The sequence below is a fragment of the Pyrus communis genome, chromosome 9 (genome assembly GCF_963583255.1).
Source record: "Pyrus communis chromosome 9, drPyrComm1.1, whole genome shotgun sequence".
Lineage (NCBI taxonomy): Eukaryota > Viridiplantae > Streptophyta > Magnoliopsida > Rosales > Rosaceae > Pyrus > Pyrus communis.
The window spans coordinates 1,194,138-1,216,418 of NC_084811.1; the positions used below are offsets into that span (position 1 = coordinate 1,194,138).

General features: G+C 37.3%; 3 protein-coding genes across 3 annotated transcripts; 2 read left to right on the forward strand and 1 right to left on the reverse strand.

The window, feature by feature from the left end:
- Window positions 1–1,422: 1,422 nt before the first annotated feature.
- On the forward strand, window positions 1,423–3,967 carry LOC137745138 (pentatricopeptide repeat-containing protein At4g21065-like). The gene has a single exon (XM_068485026.1). The coding sequence runs from the start codon at window positions 1,423–1,425 to the stop codon at window positions 3,877–3,879; it is 2,457 nt and encodes an 818-aa protein (XP_068341127.1). The 3' UTR covers window positions 3,880–3,967.
- Window positions 3,904–6,284, reverse strand: LOC137745139 (uncharacterized). Its single transcript, XM_068485027.1, has 5 exons — window positions 5,994–6,284; window positions 5,221–5,513; window positions 5,030–5,119; window positions 4,384–4,745; window positions 3,904–4,274 (listed from the first exon to the last, which is right to left on the reverse strand). The coding sequence occupies exons 1-5, from the start codon at window positions 6,235–6,237 to the stop codon at window positions 4,010–4,012; spliced, it is 1,254 nt and encodes a 417-aa protein (XP_068341128.1). The 5' UTR covers window positions 6,238–6,284; the 3' UTR covers window positions 3,904–4,009.
- Window positions 6,285–12,206: 5,922 nt separating this feature from the next.
- Window positions 12,207–13,106, forward strand: LOC137744100 (AT-hook motif nuclear-localized protein 20-like). Its single transcript, XM_068483964.1, has one exon. The coding sequence runs from the start codon at window positions 12,207–12,209 to the stop codon at window positions 13,104–13,106; it is 900 nt and encodes a 299-aa protein (XP_068340065.1).
- Window positions 13,107–22,281: the final 9,175 nt, after the last annotated feature.

Below are 22,281 nucleotides of genomic sequence, written 5' to 3' on the forward strand. Positions count from 1 at the left end.
AGGGGATGGGATGTAGGGTTTTGGATGAAATTGGTAATTTACTTTTGCAATGAGAAATTTTTCAGTGTGACCGGTACACTGGGTGGTACATTACGTGTTACTATACAAATGGTGGGATATGTGTGTTAAAAAGTTAATAATTAAAAAATTAAAATTTTCTACTACTTATATAAAAATACGTGGTGTACCCTTCGTATTTCGATCACAATGAAAATTTTCTCTTTTGCAAGGTCGTCCTTGTTTAATGAGCATTTTTTTTCTTCTCACATTTACAATTCGCGATGACTCGTCTTGTTATATTGATTGATGTTATGTGTCTCACTTTGCCACTAATCTGTTAAGTTTGTAAATAGCAGATCTATTATTTATCCAAATCATTTGTTTGGCAATGTATTAATGAAGTTTACGATGATGGGGCAAAATGCGAATCGATCAAGGCAAAAAAATGGATCATCGTGACTTCAGGATAAAATGAGATTTGACCATAGTTTCATACAACACAAAAGCTTTAGTCCAAGAAATTTGAGTGTGAGTGACATACGGCCACAGAGTGACATTATTCAACTTATAGTTATGAATTGAGTCTCGTGGGAGAGTTTAGAGAGAGAGAGGTTTCGCTTTCTCTCTAGACTCTCTCTTCCCTTCTGTTTGGTTTGCTTCGGTTGTGGTTTCTTTAGCCGCCCTTTGGGGTGAGAGAAGGTGACCCTTCTCTCGTCTAAGTTCTAAAAGACTCTAAGTGCTAGTCGGACGGCGAATTGGGGCTTAGTGCTTAGGTGAATTAGGCGGATTTAAATAAATCTATTGTATTTCGTGTAAATAAATGTCTATTTATACTTAAAATATATATAATTTCATCATAAACTAGAAAATAAAATGACATATATATATATATTATGAAGTATTCGAACATAATGAAAACATGAGAAATAAACATATAATGTGTGTTTATTTAAGTGTTTAATAAGTCTCATACAATTTATTGGAAACAATAAAATGCTAAAGGAAAGTTATCTTAGAATCATACAATTTATTGGAAACAATAAAATGCAAAAGGAAAGTTATCTATTTTCTATCTAAATGAGTTGCAACTCTAGACAGGTGTTTAGGCAGGTCTGGACAGGCTAGGCGGGTATCTAAGTGGGTGTCTCAGTAGGTCTAGGCGCATTTTTTTAATTTTCAAATACTTAAATGTTAATCGGTACGGTGGCCAGCCGTCTCGCGCCTAAGCGAGGATTTTTAGAACAATGTCTCGTCCTTTGTGACAACTTCTTCAGCCTCAATGGTGGCCTGTCCATCCATGGACCAAACAATGGTGAAGATGTATGGTAATAGATGTCCGAAGATATTCAGCCCAGCCCAAGCTGAAGCCCAATTGTGAGGTAGAAGATGGAAGAGAAGATGTTGAAGATATTTCTCATGGGGATGGATACATTGAGAAAAAGATGCAATTCCAACGCCTACACATCCATGGATCATACAATGGTCACCACCAAACCTCATCTCCTTCCACCTTCCCTCCTTCCTCCCTCCAAATTCAAATTCCTCCAAACCTCTCCAAACAATCACACCCCACACCCAAAAACCCACCCATCTACCCACCAACCAACCACTTCTTCCACCCCCCATGGACACCCCAACCTTGACCACACCCAGCAAATCCATGCCCACATGATCAAAACCCAATTTGATCACACCCAGCAAACCCCTCTCACCCACCTCCAAACCCAGCTAAGCCCTGCAGCTCAGCACAACTTCTTGATAACTTCGTACATTAAGAACAACTGCCCGGAAATTGCACTCGAAATATATGCCCAAATGCGAAGAATGGATACCCAAGTCGACAGTTTCACCATTCCATCAGTCCTCAAAGCTTGCGGGCAATCGTCTTTCGCAGTTTTGGGAAAGGAGACGCACGGCTTCGCGCTGAAGAGCGGGTTGGATGGTGATGTTTTCGTGCGCAATGCGTTGATCCAAATGTATAGCGAAAGTGGGAACGTGGTGCTAGCTCGCTTGCTGTTTGATAAAATGACTGACAGAGATGTTGTTTCTTGGAGTACAATGATTAGGAGCTGTGTTAGGAACAGATTGTTTGGTGAGGCATTGGAACTTATAAGGGAAATGCATCGTGTTCGAGTGAGGCCTAGTGAGATTGCCATGATTAGCATGGTTAATCTCTTTGCGGGGGTTGCTGATATCGAAATGGGGAAAGCGATGCATGTTCATGTTGTGAGGAATGGCAAGCACGAGAAATTGGGAGTTCCTGTTACTACTGCTTTGATCGACATGTATATCAAGTGTGGAAATTTAACTTATGCAAGGAGGCTCTTTGACGGGTTAGGACAGAAAACTATTGTTTCGTGGACTGCAATGATCGCGGGGTACATTCATTGCAGAGATTTACACGAGGGAGCAAAACTTTTCAACAGAATGCTGGCGGAAGGAAGTTTTCCGAATGAGATTACGATGCTGAGTTTGATTATCGAGTCTGGGTCTGTTGGCGCTATGGAATTAGGCAAGTGGCTGCACGCCTACATTTTGAGACATGGGTTTGTCATGTCTTTGCCTTTGGCCACTGCTTTGGTCGACATGTATGGAAAATGCGGAGAAACTAGATATGCAAGGGCTGTTTTTGATAGTGTGGATAACAAAGATGTTATGATTTGGAGTGCTTTGATCTCAGCTTACGTGCATGCCAATTGCACTGATGAGGCTTCACAGCTCTTTGCTCGGATGAAGAATAGCGGAGCAAGGCCAAATCAAGTCACAATGGTTAGCCTGATTTCGTTATGCGCAGAAGTTGGAGCCCTTGACCTGGGCAAGTGGGTTCATTCATATATAAACCAGCAACGGGTGGAAGTTGATGTCATTTTAAGAACAGCTCTAGTTGACATGTATGCGAAGTGTGGAGAAATCGATATGGCTCTCAGGTTGTTTGATGAAGCCACAAATCGAGACATTTGTATGTGGAATGCCATGATGACAGGATTTTCCATGCATGGCTGTGGAAAACAAGCTCTGGAACTCTTTGAACAAATGAACAGAGAAGCTGTGGAGCCTAACGACATCACATTTATCGGAGTTCTCCATGCTTGCAGTCACACTGGATTGGTGGTAGAAGGAGAGAAATTTTTTGAGAAAATGGTTCGTGTCTATGGATTGGCTCCGAAGGTTGAGCACTATGGATGCATGGTGGATTTGTTAGGTCGAGCTGGGAAACTCCACGGGGCTCATGAACTGATCAAAAGCATGCCCATACAACCTAACACAATTGTATGGGGTGCCCTGCTCGCTGCGTGCAAAGTTCATAAAAATCCCGACTTGGCTGAAGTTGCTTCAAGGCAGCTTCTCCAGTTGGAACCTCGAAATTGTGGATACAACATTCTGATGTCGAACATCTATGCAGCATCAAACAGATGGAATGAAGTTGCCGGGGTGAGAAAAGCCATGAAAGACAGAGGAACCAAGAAAGAACCCGGTCTCAGCTCGATCGAAGTAAATGGCTCGGTCCATGACTTCGTAATGGGGGATAAAGCGCACCCTCAAGCCGGAAAAATTTACGAAATGCTGGCTGAGATGATCAAGAAGCTGAACGAGGCAGGTTACACTCCTAACACGTCGGTCGTGTTGCAGAACATAGATGAGGAAGAGAAAGAAACTGCGGTTAACTATCACAGCGAGAAACTGGCCATGGCATTCGGTTTGATCGCTACTGCTGCAGGTACCCCGATTCGGGTTGTAAAGAACCTCCGAGTCTGTGACGATTGCCACACAGCAACAAAGCTTTTATCAAAAATTTACGGGAGGGTAATTATAGTAAGGGACCGGAATCGCTTTCACCACTTCAGAGAAGGATCTTGTTCTTGTGGTGATTATTGGTAGCAAACGACGATTATTTGTAACATGTAACGTAAATTCGAAATGTGATTAATTCATTCAGATCAACAATTACACATTTTTCGTGTTTTTCCTTCTAAGGAATGATCCGCATTTTCACATCGAAAACATATTGTCATCCAAGCCACGTTTCAGTTTTACGACCTCCGCTACCACTAACAGAGTGCCGAATGCTGATCTTCTCAGTAGAATATTTTTGCTGCAGCCACTCGAAAGCGTTGACATCAAGTTTCCCAGTAACAGATTTCCCTTGTTTTCGACGATTATGCTGTTCCCGTATGGAAACCCAAAGTTTCTCAATGGCAGTCCTTTGTTTCAATGTGAACCTTGCTATGTTATCAAAGGCGTGCTTTGCTAATATGTCTATGACTGTTTGGCACCTGCAAAGTAAAAGTACAATATAAAATAAGAAATTCTAGCTCTCCAGATGGTACTAGGTTGGATACTGAGAAGAGCGCATCGAAGAATTTAAAGTTTTCGAGAACTTACCATGGGGTTTTATAACGCCTAGCAGCTATCTCTAAACAAAGAACCAAGGCTTCCCTTTTTGACCTGAGGAATCTCTTGGTCTCTTCCTCCTCCTTCGTGATCTTGTTATCTTTTTTTTCCTTTGTTCTATCATCTTTCTTTGTAGAGGCAGGAGTTAAAAATGCATCAAGCCCAAAAGGATCAGACAACTCATCATTATTTTCCGCTGGTGCAGCTGAAGTCACGTCCTGCTTCGTCTGGTCATCTTCATCTGCTATCTTTGTTCCATCTTCCAGCACAGCTGCTTCCTCTCTGTCATCGTCCTCGGTTGCAACAGGCAGATTAGAAATGGCTTCCTTTAATCGTCCAGCTGCTTTTGAAAACTGTGTAAACATTCACATAACAAATGCATGACGAGAAAAAGAGGAAGAACATGAAAGACAGAAAAAAGGTAAGTCAGGGTTGGTGAAGAAATCACAAAAACAGATGGTAGTTCCACACTGAAATTTATTAGTAGATAATATTAAATGAAAATATTAGTTTAGAATGCATATGTATCCAAATTGGTTGCATGGTTCATCCTTCTCATCAAATCATATACCAAAGAAGCTATTCATTACATGATTCAGAAACTATGATCACAAACTGCCATAGGAAAAGTTCTCACCAGGAAGCTGTCGTCGGTGAATAATTCATTTGCCATCACTGCCCTGATTGTCCATGTCATTAATTGATTCTTTTGCTTCTTATCGAGACACTAAAACGAAAATTTAATCCTTGTAAGTTGAGTATTCAAATAAAAATTTCATGAACCAATACTAACATTATCGTGCATTATATGCAGACTTTCAGTCTTACCTCAGAGGCATCTTGTGCTGCTGAAAACAATGCATGGTAATCAGCTCGCATGGAAGGATCCGTACAAGAAGTAGGAGATTCCATTGCGGCTTCTAGTATAGCAAAAAAGTAATCACTAGTCTCAGCTTTCACACTTCCTGCCTGAATAAGCTGGATGGCAAGCTTTGAAGCCTTACTAAACTTCGCAGGAGTCTTTATATGCGAAGCTATCTTCTGCATCGCCTCTATCACCTGTTGCTCTGAGGCATCCGTCGTGGTTTTGAACCTCAACTTTTTCTTTTCCGGCACAGTTTCTAAAAACCAGTTCCAACATATTAGCTCATTTGATCGAATTAAAACATTGGTATCTCACACAAGTTGCATACATGAAGAAATAAACAAGAATCAAACTTTATTAAATCGTCAACACTAATTTCTAGCAAGAATTCCAACACAAAGAAACCGTCAACACTCCGATTTCCAGCTAGAATTCCAACAGTAAGTAACCGCATTTCCTTTACGAAAAGCTGCATTCCGAAAGTTTATATCAAAAGCCTAATTGTGTACAGAGAGCATAACTTCTGTACATTAATTCAGGGATACAATAACTAAAAACAAATGCAGCCCTGACAGTTAAATGAATTCAATTCTGTTTCTAGGGTTCTTCAACAGCGAAAATTAATGTAAAACTAAAACCCTAATAAGGCAATTTTTTTAAAGCTGCCGGAAATAAAATCAAAGAATTTACGAGTAATGGGTTTGAAAGCAATGTATCCAAAAACCAAAAAAATTACCTTCTGGGGTCGACTCCGCGGGATTCGGCCGCTTGAGGGCGGATTTGAGAATTGGTTTAGGGGCAGCAGGTGGAGGAGGAGCAGGAGCAGGGGAAGAAGAGTCGCAACTAAAAGAAGCTGTTTTTCGAGGTTTTGGTGGTTTTGGTGGTTCCGGTTGCGGTTGCCGGAGTTGAATTTCAGGAGAAGGAGGAGGAGGAGGGTCTGCAGACGGCGGAGGGAGGCCTTCAAACAGGTCGTCAGCCATGTCCCTCTCCCTCTCGATCGAACTGGTTCGGAGCTTGTCCAAAAAGGGAGGAGTTCCAACCCGATTGGATCTCTCTGTTTTTAATGGATATCAAACTCCTATTGTGGGCTTTAATCCAAGCCCATTGTAAATATCAATGCATCTTGGGCCCGTAAGATTATTCAAACCCACCCCAACTTAACTATCCATCTGAGTAACCCTCTACAGTCTTTATGTTATTTTATTTGACGATATTACTATTTTAAGCTACATCAAGAAAAGCATGAATATATCCAAACCGTCGATTGTTCAACAAAAATGGATAATGAATGATTTTAAAATTTGATTAAATTTTTAGTGTATATTTGTAAATTAATGATTAAGAAAATAAAATTTTTGATTATATATGATATTTGTATGGTGAAGCATAGTATGAAGCGAGATTTATGTATACCCATAATTGTTGTTATAGTTAAAACTGGGAAGCGTTTTGATTTTTAAAAAATAAATACTAATTTGATTGGTTATTTATCAATTTGTATTTTCTAAAATCATTAAGGAAACGCAATTTTTTATTCAAATTCAAGAGCCATTCTTTAATTAATAGTGAAGGGTATTATATACAATATTTGTACGGTGAAACATAGTATGAAGTGACTTGTCTCACTTTAAAAAAAAATATTTATATACTATATAATTAATTAGAAATATATACAAATACATACAAAACTAAAGCATATTAAATTGCATGTACACAAAAGTTTGAAAACTTTTATAAAAATTTGTAAAATATCCGAATTATGTTTATAAAATTGAGAGACAAAATCCGATTCCCAAAATTTGTTCCAATTTAATCTTTTTAGATTGGAATTGAAAATCTGGTTTGCTATCCGATCCATCCAAAAATTACTCTAAATAAGATATAAGGGCTACTAATCGTTTAAGAGTATGGAAAAAAACATGAAAATACTACGTACCCTCGTTAGAGCAAATTGTGTGTTTCAAAATTTAAGAAAATAAAACAAGCATGCAAAGATGATGGAGTGGTCATAAATTAAGACATGTACATGGCCATGCTTCTTTACAAGAGACAATATCGAAGATTTACATTAATAAACTTAGAGTTATATAGGGACAATATTGAAAAGATTGTGTGAGTAAATGTTGAATGTTTTGGTTTTCTTGAACACCCCCCCTGTGACAATCCGTTTTAAATTTGACGTTTATATTTTATTTTAAAAGCGTGAATTTATGATAATGCCTTAGAGGCGAAGGTTTTGACTTTCATTGACCCACATGTTGTGAGACGTACTAAATATTCGTAACTATAAACCCAAGAAGTACTTTTGTATTGGTTACTATTTATATTTTTATTATATATATTTTATAATCTTTATTAGTATTATGTTTTGGGCATTTTAAAGTGTTGGGGGGGGGGGGGGGGGAAGAGAAGAGGGGAAGGCTGTCTGATGGTAGCAAAAGAAAAGAGGGAGAGTTTCAGGAGTAAAAAGGAGGGGAAATGGTGGCGAATCGGGAGAGGAGAGAGAAAGAAGGACGGCCAATCAGGGGGGAGAACAAGGAGAGAAAGGAGAGGGGTGAGGAGCACCCAAATCGGACCCGTGCACCACACATCCAACCCGGTTTCAAATTGGTGAAATTCTGGCCAATTTCCCACCACTTTTCCGATGAAACATACCCATTTATCACTTGCAACCTCTTCCATAACCTCTTCTCTACCCTCTTCACCCAAAATTAGGAAAAGTTTAGTTGAAATTTGGTGGAAAACCACCATGGGTGTCGCGGGTATCCTTGGCCGAAATCCATCAATTGTGAAATGTTTTTCTCCAATTAACACCACTAGAACACTCCCCTAAAACCCAGGAACAAAGCCCAGGTAGTGGTGGAGGCGTCAGAGCAAGTTTGGAGGTCGAATTGAACGCACCCAAAATCTAGGGTTCCGACGGGTTGGAGCAAAATTGGAGCAAAATTGGAGCTTTTCCCGGCCAAATTAGACTTGGCCACAGGCGACATTGGTTCGTAATGTCTCGATAAGCGTGCTAGGGAGTCATAGCTCTGACCTCAGGTGAGTGGGTCTTTTCCTTCCTATTGTGTGTGTCTATATATATATATATATATGATTGATAATTCCACAAACGTTTATAAATCGATTATTGCTTATTATTACTGTGAATGCTTTGAAGTAATTATTGTGAACTACGAATAGCTTGATCCCTGTTTAGGGTACGTAGGCAGTTTAACAAGACGTTAGATGTAGCCATACGATAAGTGAGATTAAATAATCGAGACAAAAGCTTTGTTTGGGAAAATGAGCAATGCGAAGGAATCTGGTGAAAAACATGAGATTTAACCCTATGTCTTGGTGGTTAAATGTTGGTTATAAATCAATGTATGAAGAATCGAGAAATTGAAGTAAGGAAACATAAGTAGTGACAGTTAATTTAACTAGTGTCTAGTTGGGCTTAACACCGATAATTATTCCCAAAACTAAGTAGTTTGGAAGTGGGGCATTACAAATTATGCATTTCACGCTATGTTATATTATATATATATATATATATATATCTGGAAACACTATGAAATGTTTGGGTTTAGATTGTATCATGGCCTATTCATATGTATATTACCTGAATCTAATTATTGTGAATGCTTTGAAGTGTCAAATGACGCTGCGGACGCTTAGGTGAGATTCAAGTAAGTACACTTTGATGATAATGATGGTAGTGAGTACGATTATGTTGAGATATATTAGAGCTCATAAACCTACACCTCGATGTTAATGCTCCCGCCCATGGCTAGCGCCTAACCTTCACGTAATCGTTCACCTCCCACACCACACACTCACCTTGAATCCAAGGTAGGTGCCAGCCTGTCGTACATACCACATTAGGTGGTTCTGACTCGTAGGTGACTAGCGATACTTCGCACAGCCTTCACGTGATTGTAGCACTTGAGCGTATTTATTTACACCCAGCCTGTTGTACAGACCACTATAGGTGGTTCCGACTCGTGTGCAAGGATATGTGATGAGCTATGGGTTCAGCTGTACAGGCCACAAGAGGTGGCTCCGGCTGACATATTACTGAGATATGAATAAGTCGTACAGGTCACTATAGGTGACTCCGACTTATATGCTAGCCATGATTGATGAGATATGTGATGAGATATGAATAAGTCGTACATGTTAATATAGGTGACTCCAGCTTGCGTGCTAATATGGTTTATTAAGCACATGATTATTTATATTGCTAATGAGAGGCTGAGTAGTATTATATTTCTGAGTTTACTGTTAGTATACTTTTGATTTCATACTTCTACGTAGTATGATTTGCTGGAAACTATTCGAGTTCTACAGCGATGGGTTACTACCTTTGATAATGGAAATGATTTTGAAAATCTTTGTTTTGACCACTCACACTTTCTATTTTTCACCCCTCCAGGCTCTAGTATCATGGTTCCGTATCGACGAGGACATGCGGCACTCCCAGTTCTGGTGGCTTATATTGATGGTATAATTATTGTCTTTGTTCACTGTACTTGTCTTATGCTTTGTATCACGTGTGAAATGGGTCCATACCTGCTCACCGCGTAGTTGTGTATATAGGCACTTTTAAGTTTAAATTTATTCACATTTTATACACTATCACACTTTATGGCTTCATCACCTTCTAGGTGTCGACCAACACAGCTCGATTCGGGGTTCTATTGGACATTCCGGGTCGGGATGTGTCACCCCCTCCCTTTTCCAGTGGACTAGCCAGCTCAGTCCCAAGTAGAGATGCAAGACTCGTGGAAGTGTTTTTAAAATGACTAAATTCGCTTTTTGTAAAAATACTTTTAGAACCAATTCTTAGTAAAAGTGTAAAACTATGTTCAGATGAGGGAATAAGCTTGGAATTTTGACAAAAATCAGAATTTATAAATTGACATGTACCAATTCCCTTGTTTAGATTCACAAACATAGAAATTTAGAATTTCTGCGTGGAAAAAAAAAAAAAACTTGAAATTTGGGACCCCCACTTCCCAAGTTTAAATTCAATATTGTAAATAGATGTCATTTCCCAACTTCTATGAGTGAGAATTTAAAAATATCAAATTCTATATTCAAATTCCATTGTTATTTTAGGTTAATCAAACAAGAAAATTAACAAATTCAAGAAAATTCACAAATTGTAGAAAATAGATTTCCGTAGTTTCAATTTCCATCAATTTAACATTCCTTAGTAATCTTAAATTTCCTCATCCAAATAGAGTGTAAGTGAAATTTGAAAAGTACATAACTAGTGCTACTTATAAGAATCACATAACTAGTGGTACCTTCAAGTGCTTCTTGGAATCCACAAACATTTTATCTAAAATCGTTTTCAATTATTTTAAAAACACTTTCAAACAACTCAATAAAGTAGTATTGAAGACTTAAATATTATATAGTATTTCATCAAATGGTCGCTTTTATGTTAATTTACCAGCATATAAGCTTAACTTTTTGTTCAAATTATTATATGTTTTTCTTATAGAATAGAAGAAAATGCTAAAAACTAGGGAATGCTAATTAGAAAGCATAGGAAAGGAGCAAGTTGAGCTAAAAGCACTGGTACTGCATTCCAAAATTGCGTACGTATGTGCGTAGTTCCTTTTCTTCATATGACATGATCATGCATGAGAGATCCATACTCAGTGCTCACTCATCTGTTTGGAGTAAAATATTAACAAAAACAAAATCCCAAATTACATCTTGGAGTTATGAATGAGTTTATACATGTGATAATATATGAGATCCAGAAGAGGGAATGTATACTTGAAAAAGTATGTTCAAACAATTAAGAACATATTTGAAAGTGTTTTTAAAATAATTATAAATATTTTTAGATTATAAAAAACGTTTCAGACTATGTTAACTGGGTATAAAAAGTTAGAAGTGTTTTTCAGGAACCACTCACATTTACATTAAAATCTTCATTGTGCTTCTAATAGAAGTGCTTTTAAGCCGAAGTGCTTTAAAAAAGCAATTCTAAATGAGTTACTTAATTTTGACATATAATTTACACACACTATTTTTTGTCCATCTGCATTCTTTGTTTATTGATGCTCTTGATTCGCTTTTACTTTATTCGATCTAAATACTGAAATTAAACAGAAATATACATGAAGAAAAATAGCATGTGAAAATCATAAGTTCTTGATAACAATTGAAAAACTTAGGGTGGCTGGGTTATATGTAATTATGCATTATTGATGATACTACTTTCACATGAAAATCGATCTTCTTGTCAAGTTTCTTGCGTAGGGCACCATATGACGCTTTGCTACAAGAGGAGATCAGAGTTGAGGAGGACGTGCATCCCACATTCTCATCCCGCGCACTCGACCCCACCCAAACAAAACCCTAATTCCCAAGACCGACACCACGCACCACCACCTCCCCCATTCATCATTTCATTTCGTTTCATCTCTATCCCCAATTCTCATCCCATCTAATTTTTCAGAGAGAGAAAGACAGAGAGAACTTTGTAGTGAGAGAAACTAAAAGAAAGAAGGAGAGAAGGAACCCAAAGCTAGCTAGCTTCCCCAAGACAGTCTTTGACCTTGACACCCACCCAAACCCTACCCAAGTTAATTCATCCCCAAAAAACCCCAACTTTTAAGTTAATTCTTCCTCATTTGATGTTTATATCTTGGTCGTACCTGATCAGATCTCTCTTACACTTCACTCTTGTTACTGACCCAGCTAGGGCTCTCTGAATTTTCTTCCCCATTTCTTTACCCTACCTCTTCAAGCTCTTCTTATATATCTAGATTTCCTGTTTATACAGATCACACTTTCTTTATATAATCAACCAGCTTAATTATATCACTTCTAATCTTCTACTTGTCTCTTTCCTTTATTTTATAAATTTATATATATTACTACACTATCTTCGTTCTTCTCTCCTCCTTTTTTCTACTTTTCATTTTTATTTTTTCAATCGATCATGGCGAACCGGTGGTGGGCTGGACAGGTAGGTCTACCGGGAGGAGGAGCAGTGAACGAAACCTCAGCCGTAGCAGGTGCCGGCAGCTCCCCCATGAAAAACCTCATGAAACCAGATCTGGGGATCTCCATGAACACCACCGGAACCAGCAGCCTCGGAGGATCCGGCGGTGACGAAGACGACAACAACAGCGACGATCCCAAGGAAGGAGCCATCGAAGTCGCCACAAGACGACCTAGAGGCCGTCCCCCCGGCTCCAAAAACAAGCCCAAACCCCCAATCTTTGTGACTAGAGATAGCCCTAACGCCCTCCGCAGCCACGTCATGGAGATATCCAGTGGGGCCGACATCGCCGACAGCGTCGCCCAGTTCGCCAGGAGAAGGCAGCGAGGCGTCTGCGTCATGAGTGGGAGCGGCACCGTCATCAACGTCACGCTCAGGCAGCCGTCCGCGCCCGGCGCGGTCATGGCGCTTCACGGGAGGTTCGAGATTTTGTCCTTAACTGGAGCGTTTTTGCCTGGCCCTGCACTGCCTGGTTCAACCGGGTTGACCATATATTTGGCAGGCGGGCAAGGCCAGGTTGTTGGAGGAAGCGTGGTTGGCCCCCTTGTGGCTTCAGGGCCCGTGATGGTGATCGCGGCAACGTTTTCTAATGCGACGTATGAGAGGTTGCCATTGGAGGAGGAAGAAGAGCAAACAGGAGGGGGTACTAGTTCGGGGACTGCAGCAGGAGGTGCGGGGTCGCCGCCGGGGATTGGAGGTGGTGGGATGGGAGACCCGGCGGCATTGGCAGGGGTTTATAATTTGCCATCGAATATGCTTCCGAATTTGAGCCTTGATCAGCAGGCAGCTTATTCATCTTGGGCTCATGGTCAAGGTGGTGGTAGGCCTCCATTTTAAATCAAGTTAATAATTTTAGGGTTTATGGATTATTGTGAATTAATTAGGAATAAAATTGAGAAGTGAGTGTTTAGTAGTAGTAGTACTACTCTTTGAAATTAACTCACTTTGAGAGGAAGAATGAAACTGGAAATTATTGAGGTACTTAAACTTGATTTATTTGTGTTGTGCTTTGTACTGCTTGAGCTGCTGCTCCTTCTTCTTCATCTGGTGTAGCTGTAGAATTTCCCTTTTAAATTAGATGAATGTTTTACAATGAGTATTTATATATATTAGTTAATGACAAAAACATGAAAGAAACCAATCATAAATAATATTGATGGAAGAGTTAAATTAAAATTAAATGTACAAGCATAAATAAATATAGGATATTTATGAGATATTTTGATTTATTTCTTTCTGATTAAACTACTAATTAATCTTTTGAACCAAGTCTAATCAAGCTACTACTTGGATTTGGTCATTCATTTTATATTTTATTATATTATATTGTCCAAGTGGTGTGATCGGTAGATTTAATTACCAAGTGGTGTGATCGGTAGATTTAATTAATTATGTGTATTGTGCAGTGATCTTTCCTTTTAATAATGTGTTAACCGAAAATGTTATGAAGGATTATTATGTTGGAAATTAGTTTAACATATAATAACCATAAGAAATACGAAAAATTGGAAGCGACATCCACGTTTTTCTTTCGTCTTGGATGTTCATCTGTATATCTTATATCTTATTAGGTGAAATTTTAAGTCTACTTTTCTATGAAACCAATACACATGTTGTTTCCTTAACTATTTTTATTAGCTAGTTTAATTATGGGACCAATATTGCTGGTCGACTTTGGCTACTGTGCTTGTCTAAAATTTATTTATGTTAAGCAAAAGATCATTACTATTGAAAAAATTGACCATAAAATTGTACAAAACAATGCCATCTCCGTCAAGATATATAAAGTACGTGAGGAGGAGTATGCAGAAATATTTTAAATCGAAAGTTTATCAAACATTGCGTTTGTTTATATCTCATTTGTCAATTGATGTCTAATGACATTGCAACTTTTTCAACGGTATCAAAGCAGATTAATTAGCGCATATGTGAAGCCCAAAGGTCATATACGTGCTTCACATCATCATAAAAAACCCTAATTATTTAGAGAATGGTTTTATTTTGATTCATGATGGGACTTGGTTAGATACATAACTAAGAATAATGCTACCATTACTGAAAATTTCTTTCCTGCAAGAATAGGTAATATGGAAACTCTAAAAATTAAGAATCTTAAAGATATATGATCAATAGTCTTTCACACGCACAACGTTCATCTCCCATTCATGCTATGACTATTTACGGTACTAGGGATATAAAGAGCTAAACATTAATATTATAACTTCTATGTTTACATACAATACTAATTATATAAAATTGTCACCAAAAGGATGTTTCCTTGACACTCAAAGGATATATCTTATTTGGGTAATGTTAATGAGATCATTTATTTAAATCATATTTTGTAACCTATATGATATGGTTGATGATAATTGAATTATTACTCAAAAATTGATTAACATATGCTTATTTTTTTATTGATGACACATTACATAAATTTAAATTTTGGCTTGAAAAATAAGTTTACCTAACATAGTATAGAAACATGAAGGACCCTCTTCACATGGATTCACGTGTCATTGTTTAATTAACCCTAATTTGTCTATTACCTAGTAATAATTTGCATACAACATTCACTCTAAATTTATAATGGTAAAGCAGCTTTGTGTTGAGGATCACGGAGCCCACCCTCAAAGAGTTTAATATTTAAAGCAGCCTGATTAATTAAAATAATCTCCAGACTAAGACTAACGCACAAATGAAACCTCCTTTTAGTGCACCAGTAGTTGTCTTTGCTGGTGTAGTTTTACCAACATGTTGAAGCCCCAATTATTTTTTTTAATGTCTAAACAAGCCAACTAAACTATAATACTTTGGAGGGGAATCCGTAAAACCTGCACTAAGGAAATGAGGACAACCAATAAAGTTGAAGTTTCTGCATATTATAAACAAGAGTTAGTAGAAAACTACTGACCTAATAAATTCATTAATTTCGACAAAAAAAAAAAAAAAATCATTAATTAAGTATTGAGGTACATCACCAGTGGGAAAAAAAAACTTCTGAGAGCATATTATCACTTTCCAACTCTACCTCTGATCGATGAATGTGTGAATGATGATGATGATGACGCAAACACAATTAAAAATTTAATTAAAATTTAAAGTTGTTTTCGAATGCATGCACCTACCGTGGATTACACGTTGTCCTTGGCTGGATTATTAGGTGCACTTCTATACGTTGACCTAACTTTCGAGAGAGTTTTTAGTGTGTTCAAAATATGAAACAAAATAATATTCATTAAATATTTGAAGAGACACATGAAAAAAAATAAAAAAAACCCTTCTTTAATTGTATAATGATATTTGGTATTTAGTCTTGTTTTAAACATATTGAAAAATCTGTCCTAAGTTTCAAATGAGAGAGTGGAGAGATACTTTCTTGTTCTTAATTCACAATGTGACAAGTTTTTATTTAACATATAAATTACATTTTAAACATGTCACAAATATTTATCGGACAAATAAGGCAACTAACTACTATTAAATCTTGATTGCATTTGTAAAAATTTCGATTTGACTGCGTCTTCTCTTGTTAATTAGGACTTCCAAAAATTCTCATCACTATGGGCTAATCGCCATGCTTCATATAGCGAGAGCACTAGTTCAAATCAATCCATTGCAGCGAGAGCACTAGTTCAATTCACAATTAATTAATTAATTAAACCTAATTATCGATAAAGATAAAAAAGATGTAGGCGCAGTTTTGTGATTGATGTGCTTCATGCATTCCCAGCCGTAAATTGAGATTATGGTTTTATATTTGAAGTTTAAACCTAATTAACTTAATAGTTATATGATGATCGAACTGATGGCAGTTCGAATGACAGCTTGACAAAGCAGCTATTGGATCGCATTTTATACGGCGATCTATCAAACAATCTAAAGCTTTCACTACAGAAATATAGAACATTTTCTTTAATCATGGGATTACCTTTTTTTTTTTTTTAATATTCTATATATTATTCTATATGCTTTCTGAAGCCAATATAAAATTATATAGTAGTGGTGCAGTAGTGACTGTATGCTTTTGTGTCAATAAATTACTTAGGTCTTCAGTTTACGATTAAGATATTCATCATTCAGGGCAAGCTATATCTAGCTTTTCAAATTAACCTAAACTCAGAAAATGTACCGTGGTCTAGTCGTCACTAGTTTATAAATCTAGTGAAGCTGATCAGGAAGAGACCAACAGTAAAACTAAGAAACTAATTAAGAAAAACAAAACCAACATTAGAATTAGAGCTCTGCATCCATCCAAGTGTTGGACTGGTTGGTTGAATCAGGAGTTTTATTTAATATTGGTTGTGCGTTATTCTCTCCTTATCTTATCAGTTTTTGTGTTGAGAATGGTTTACTCATATTTACCGTTCCCAAATTTTATAATCTTTTCTTTAATAGTACTATTGCTTCTTCTACAATAAACCAAAGTACAAATTGAAATTCAACTTGTTTTGTTTTTGAGCTTTGATAATTCACACAAAAGACAATCGTGTCGAAAGACAAAGGGATTGGTTTGCATGTTTAATTGGTACTTAAATGCCAAGGGAACTGACCAAGGGTTTCCCCTTTGACATTTTGACTATGAAAATATGAAGTGGATCCCTTGGACTCATAGAGGGCTCAGAATTGTACGTTTATGATGTGATCCTTTTAGTCCTAGTCTCCTGTAGAACTGCTGGCTTTTGCTTATCCTGTCCATCAATTAACTTGTAAGGTCTACACAATTACTTGCAGCCAAAATTGCCTCATCAGTTCTGAATTTGTTTGGTCAAATTTTCTCTAGGGTAAAAACTAATGAAGATTTTTTTTTTTTTTTTTTTCCAGCCACGGGTAAGGAAGGTGTACATGTGATGATTGATGGGTTTTTGGTGTCGTGAAGATGGTAAATGACTAATTAATTTGGTGAAATCACTTTGTACTCCATGAAAGTTCCTGACTAGGAACGGGTACAATTCGAAGTGAATGCAACAGTTTTCTAGGCGTGGCATTCGTACATATTCACTGCCCCCAAGTTTCCAAGAAAGAAAAATGAGCAAACATTGCATAGCAAAGAAGTTGGAGACATATTCGGTTTAATGAGCATAGGGGAAACGAGGTTGACAAAAAAGGTTAGTTTTACCCTCATCAGTGTGATGTACGGCCATGTCGAGCCTCTGGTAATAGAATGAATTACTATTACTAGGTTTATAGGGTTTCAAACATGGACTAACCTGCCTCAAATACTAGATTGAATTACTTTTGCTCAGTGCTCAGCGCTCAGCGTGATGCATGCACACTTCTAAGAGCCAGAATAAGGGCAAGAAGCCCTGTGTTGGTTTGTGTTAATCCGACATGAATGAGGAGTATGTAGTGCACACTGAACTACACGCAAGAACAGGAGATGAGTGCAATGTCTATAAGTGAAACAAAAATTTCATCATAAGATTTCCATCCCAACCTAATGCCCAAAATATCGAAAAATTGTCATCAATGAAGCCTAGATCCCTCATGTCAAATTGTTTTTTCAGTAATTAATGTAATCTAATCAAACTTTTATGTAAAATTCCTGCCTTTAATTTAAAACACATTCAGAATATACAAAACTAGAGACTGTGGCAAGGTATTAGTTTAACATCTCTAAATTAACCTTCCAATCAGGGCATTTTGTTTTTGGCACTCGATATTTAGATCATCTTCAATCCTTGGGTTAAAACCTAAAATTTTTAACCTAGAAAATTTACGTTTTAATCCAGAAATAGTTTTTCTCAACCAACCCTTATGCGTTAAATTTTTAGCCCAAGATTGTTAAAGAATGAATTTAGGATAATTTTTTTCTTAAAGTACTTTTCTTTGAAAAAAAAATGTGGACTATCCTAATTTAATTTTATAAATATTTTGACCTAAAAATATTTAGATTCCGATAAATATTGAAAAATCACTAAATTGGCATCATGAAACTCGTGTAACACTACGAAAGAATATGAAATACATAAAATAATTTTTTTTTAATTACTTTAGTAGTTGGATTTAAATTTGGACCATTAGATTTTTTTTTTTTTACCATTGGATTTGATCAAATTAGATCTTAATCGTTGAATTCAATGAATTTATAAATATAAAACTAAAAAAATACACATATATAGTGGGACAACCCCACTAACCCAGATGGAATCCTAGGCTAAATTTGCCACAAAAATGAGTTTTGGATTTTAATTCATATTTGCTCCAAGGATTGGATCATGTTGGTCTTATTGCTTTGGATACAATCTTAACAAACCTTTGTTCAAAAAAAAAACAAAAAAATGGAAAAACCCTTAAAAACCCTAGCGTTGCGAGAGAGAGAGAGATATATACAGTGTCATGGTCGGCAATGCTGGTATCATCCGGACAATCGAGTACCACAAACCAGGGCATTAGGGTTAGGGTTAGGGTTTTGTTCAAAGATATACATTAGCGATTACAATCCCAAAATCAAAAACCGATCAGAGTTAAGATGACAAGCAAAGGGAATGTCAAATCGATCTCACCTGAATGCGATGGGATTTCAGACTTTTCCATTTTTTTTGTTTCTTCATTTTCTTGGAGTAACGAGGAAGATACAAGTGAAATTTTCTAGCGTTCGTGAAGAGTGTTATATGCAAGCTGATCAATTACTACCCAACTGGAAAATTAACAATCGTAAATTTGCATCTATATGAAGTAAAAAAATCGAGTGATTTGTTTTAGACAACACAAATGAGGCAACGTTAATCAAAGATGGCCTTAATTTTTTGTGGTGTACAGATGTAGGGTAAAAGTGACATTACATATTTAGTGATATTCACAATTGATCCTAATACCGTTTGTCTTATCTGAAAATTCATTGTGAATTGTGTTATAAATTTCTTATTTAAGTGTGATGGTGTAAATCTTAGATTAGATTTGATTCTAGTTATTCTTCCCTATTAGGACTTGTATTCCTTGGAGGAGAAGAATTTCTTCTATCTTCTATTACTATAAATAAAGGTACTGCGTAGGGGGAATAACACATCCTCTACACAACCCTACAAACACATCTCTCTCTATATTTTCTCTATGCCACTGGCCCTCTCTCCCTATCAGTTAGATATAGGCCACAACATGTTATCAGCACGCTCCTACTGATGTGCTTAGGAATCTGACGTGGAAGTTTTCTGCATCAAACCAGTTCACCAATATCATCACGTAATCAGGTTCTTTCAAAGCAATAGTTTTTATCTCGATATTTTTGCCGTCCTTATATCATGAACATTCACCATAATGCATGACCCAACTTTACGTTTATCAAATTTTAGATTCTCCATAAATTGTGTATGCCTTAATCCATAATTGTTGAATGATGTGAATTTGATATTGCCATGAATTGCATCAAATATATATCCACGCATTAAATTATTTGAATATATATGCATTGAACTAATTGAAAATAAAAAAATTAAAACATAATTCTTCTAGGGTTCTTCGAACCTAGGACCCAAGCTAACCTCGTGGAGCCTGAAGCTCCACCCTCGTGAACGAACCAAAACGACGTCATCCCTGACATCATCCCAAAACCCAGAAAACCCTCCCTCACCGTCACGAGCCACAGCCTTGCCATCTTCTTTTCTGGGCAACCATGACCAGAAGTCATGTTCTTGGGCTACTTTAATCATCTTGAACGATGATTGAACGGGATTCCAAAAGAATTCCTTTGATTTTTTTTTTTTTTTTTTTCGAATTATGGTTCTAAATCCCTCGATCGTATTTTCTCTGTCACTTGGATTTGTTCCCCATCGAACTCACGAACCTACACCATGGTTTTCAACCCAGAACTCAACCGCCCGTAGTGGTTGTGCCGGTCTCCTTCTCCGGCGAAGCTACCTAACACACGCTAGGGTGTTCTGGACACCAAAACGCGAAGCCCATATTAGGCTGCCCTATTTAGCGGCCCAACACCACAGCTTTAACCAACACGTGACACCAGCTTAAGGGTTATGGTGTCCCACATGCACGCGTTGCACCGGATCCCAACTTTGTGCTGGTGCATTTGAGTTCCCACATGCATGCAATCCTAGCCTGCAGCTAGTGCATCGATGCACCTGCACTGTGTTGCATCTAATCAGTGTCCATATAGGCCTCTGTTTTGGACACTATTTTTGCAGCCCGTTTGCTGCTACTTGGCTCGCAACCCAATTCTTTTTTAACCGATCAACCTGTGTCCACCACATTCCATTTTTGGGCCTGGGCTACACGGCACAAATTTGCTTAACCCACCCGTGGGTTTTGGCCCATAATTTTTGGCCTCCAAGCTTAATTGTTTTTTTTTTTTTTAAGACAATTTTGGTTTTATAATTGTTTTAGACACTTTAATTTTGGCCCGAAGTCCAAATAATTAATTCAATTATAATTTTAAACTTGAATATCTATTTGCATATTTTCTTGTTGCATATATCTGTATATATATTTGTGTTTTTTTGTAGGAACATATGAACTTGAAGTTCATAATTTTTTTTCGAAACCTGAAGTTTCTAGAAACATGCCTTGTTTGAAAACCTGAAGTTTTCCTCAAAAACATCACCCATGAAAACCTGAAGCTTTTTCATATAAATTTAAACTAATACATGTCTATTAGAACATGAATGTTCTACTCCTAGTGAATGGATTGATTTTTTCTCCATTATACTAACCACATCTTATCCATTTATTTTGTGATAGGAACATGTCGAATTTGAACAAACTCGACTTTACCGCTTTGGAGGTCCGTAGAAGAAACTACCTCAAGTGGGTCTAAGATGTGAAGTTTCACCTCACTACAAAGAATTTGCATCCTTCCATTGAAGATGAGACGAACAACGCGATCAGAGAAGCTGAGAAAGCCACAGCCATGATCTTCATCTGAAGACACATTCATGATGCACTGCAAACCAAGTACTTTGCTGAGGAAGATCCACGAGCACTCTAAATCGATTTGGCTGATCATTTTGATCACCAAAATGACATCTTCTTGCCAAAAGCAAGACATGACTAGCAGCATTTGCGCTTCCAAGACTTTAAGTTTGTAAATAAATATAATTATGAAGTTTGTCGAATCCGATCACTTCTCAAGTTTTGTAACGAGAACTTGACTGAAGAGAATCTCCTGGAGAATACTGATTTGACCTTCTCTGCTAACAATATTGTCCTGTAGCAACAATATAGATCTTAGAACTTCACTAAATTTTCAGATTTGATCTTTGTTTTACTTCTCGTTGAAAAGCAAGATTAGTTGTTGATGAAGAATCATCAAGCTCGACCTACTGGGGGCAACTGATGTGCCTGAAGCACATTATAGCATGAACCAATGCCTAAAATGCCAACATATGCATGGTAGGCACGGCCAGAAGCCACCTTGTCAAGGTAAACAGAGCCAAAGCCCATCTAAAGGAGGAAACCGAGCCCATAAGCGCCCTAACCTCACTCCCAAGGCCCTAAACTTCAAGAATAAGGGAAAAACACCTAAAACCATGGATGCGGACATGTGTTATCGCTGTGGTTCAAAGGATCATTGGTCCTGTGTTTTCCGTGCTCCCCAGAAGGTTATAGCTGAATATCATTCTTGTCGTAAGAAGTTTGAATCAAACTTCGTGCAAGTGGAAGAACCAGAAAGTACCAAGATGGAGGTTTTTGACTTTTAGGAGGATACCACCCCTATGAAATATTAGAATCTTAGACATGAACTATTTTTAGTTGAATTTAGAACCCTGGGGGCCGAATTCCACCGAGTGGCTGGACCACCCCTTGTTTTTGGTTTAATTTTGAACAATTTCCATTATGTTTAGATTATTTGTTGGTGATTTGTTTTTTGATATTAAATGTTTATTAATTACCATTCTTGAATACTTAAATTATTTTGAATGGATATCTGTTTTTAGAACTTTTATGCATGTGACCAATTCATTAATTTTTATTTCTAGGTATGACTAGTAGAAAAGTTAGTTGTCTGGCAAATAATGCAACCACGCACACCGTTTTGCGTAAACGTATCTATTTCACTAAC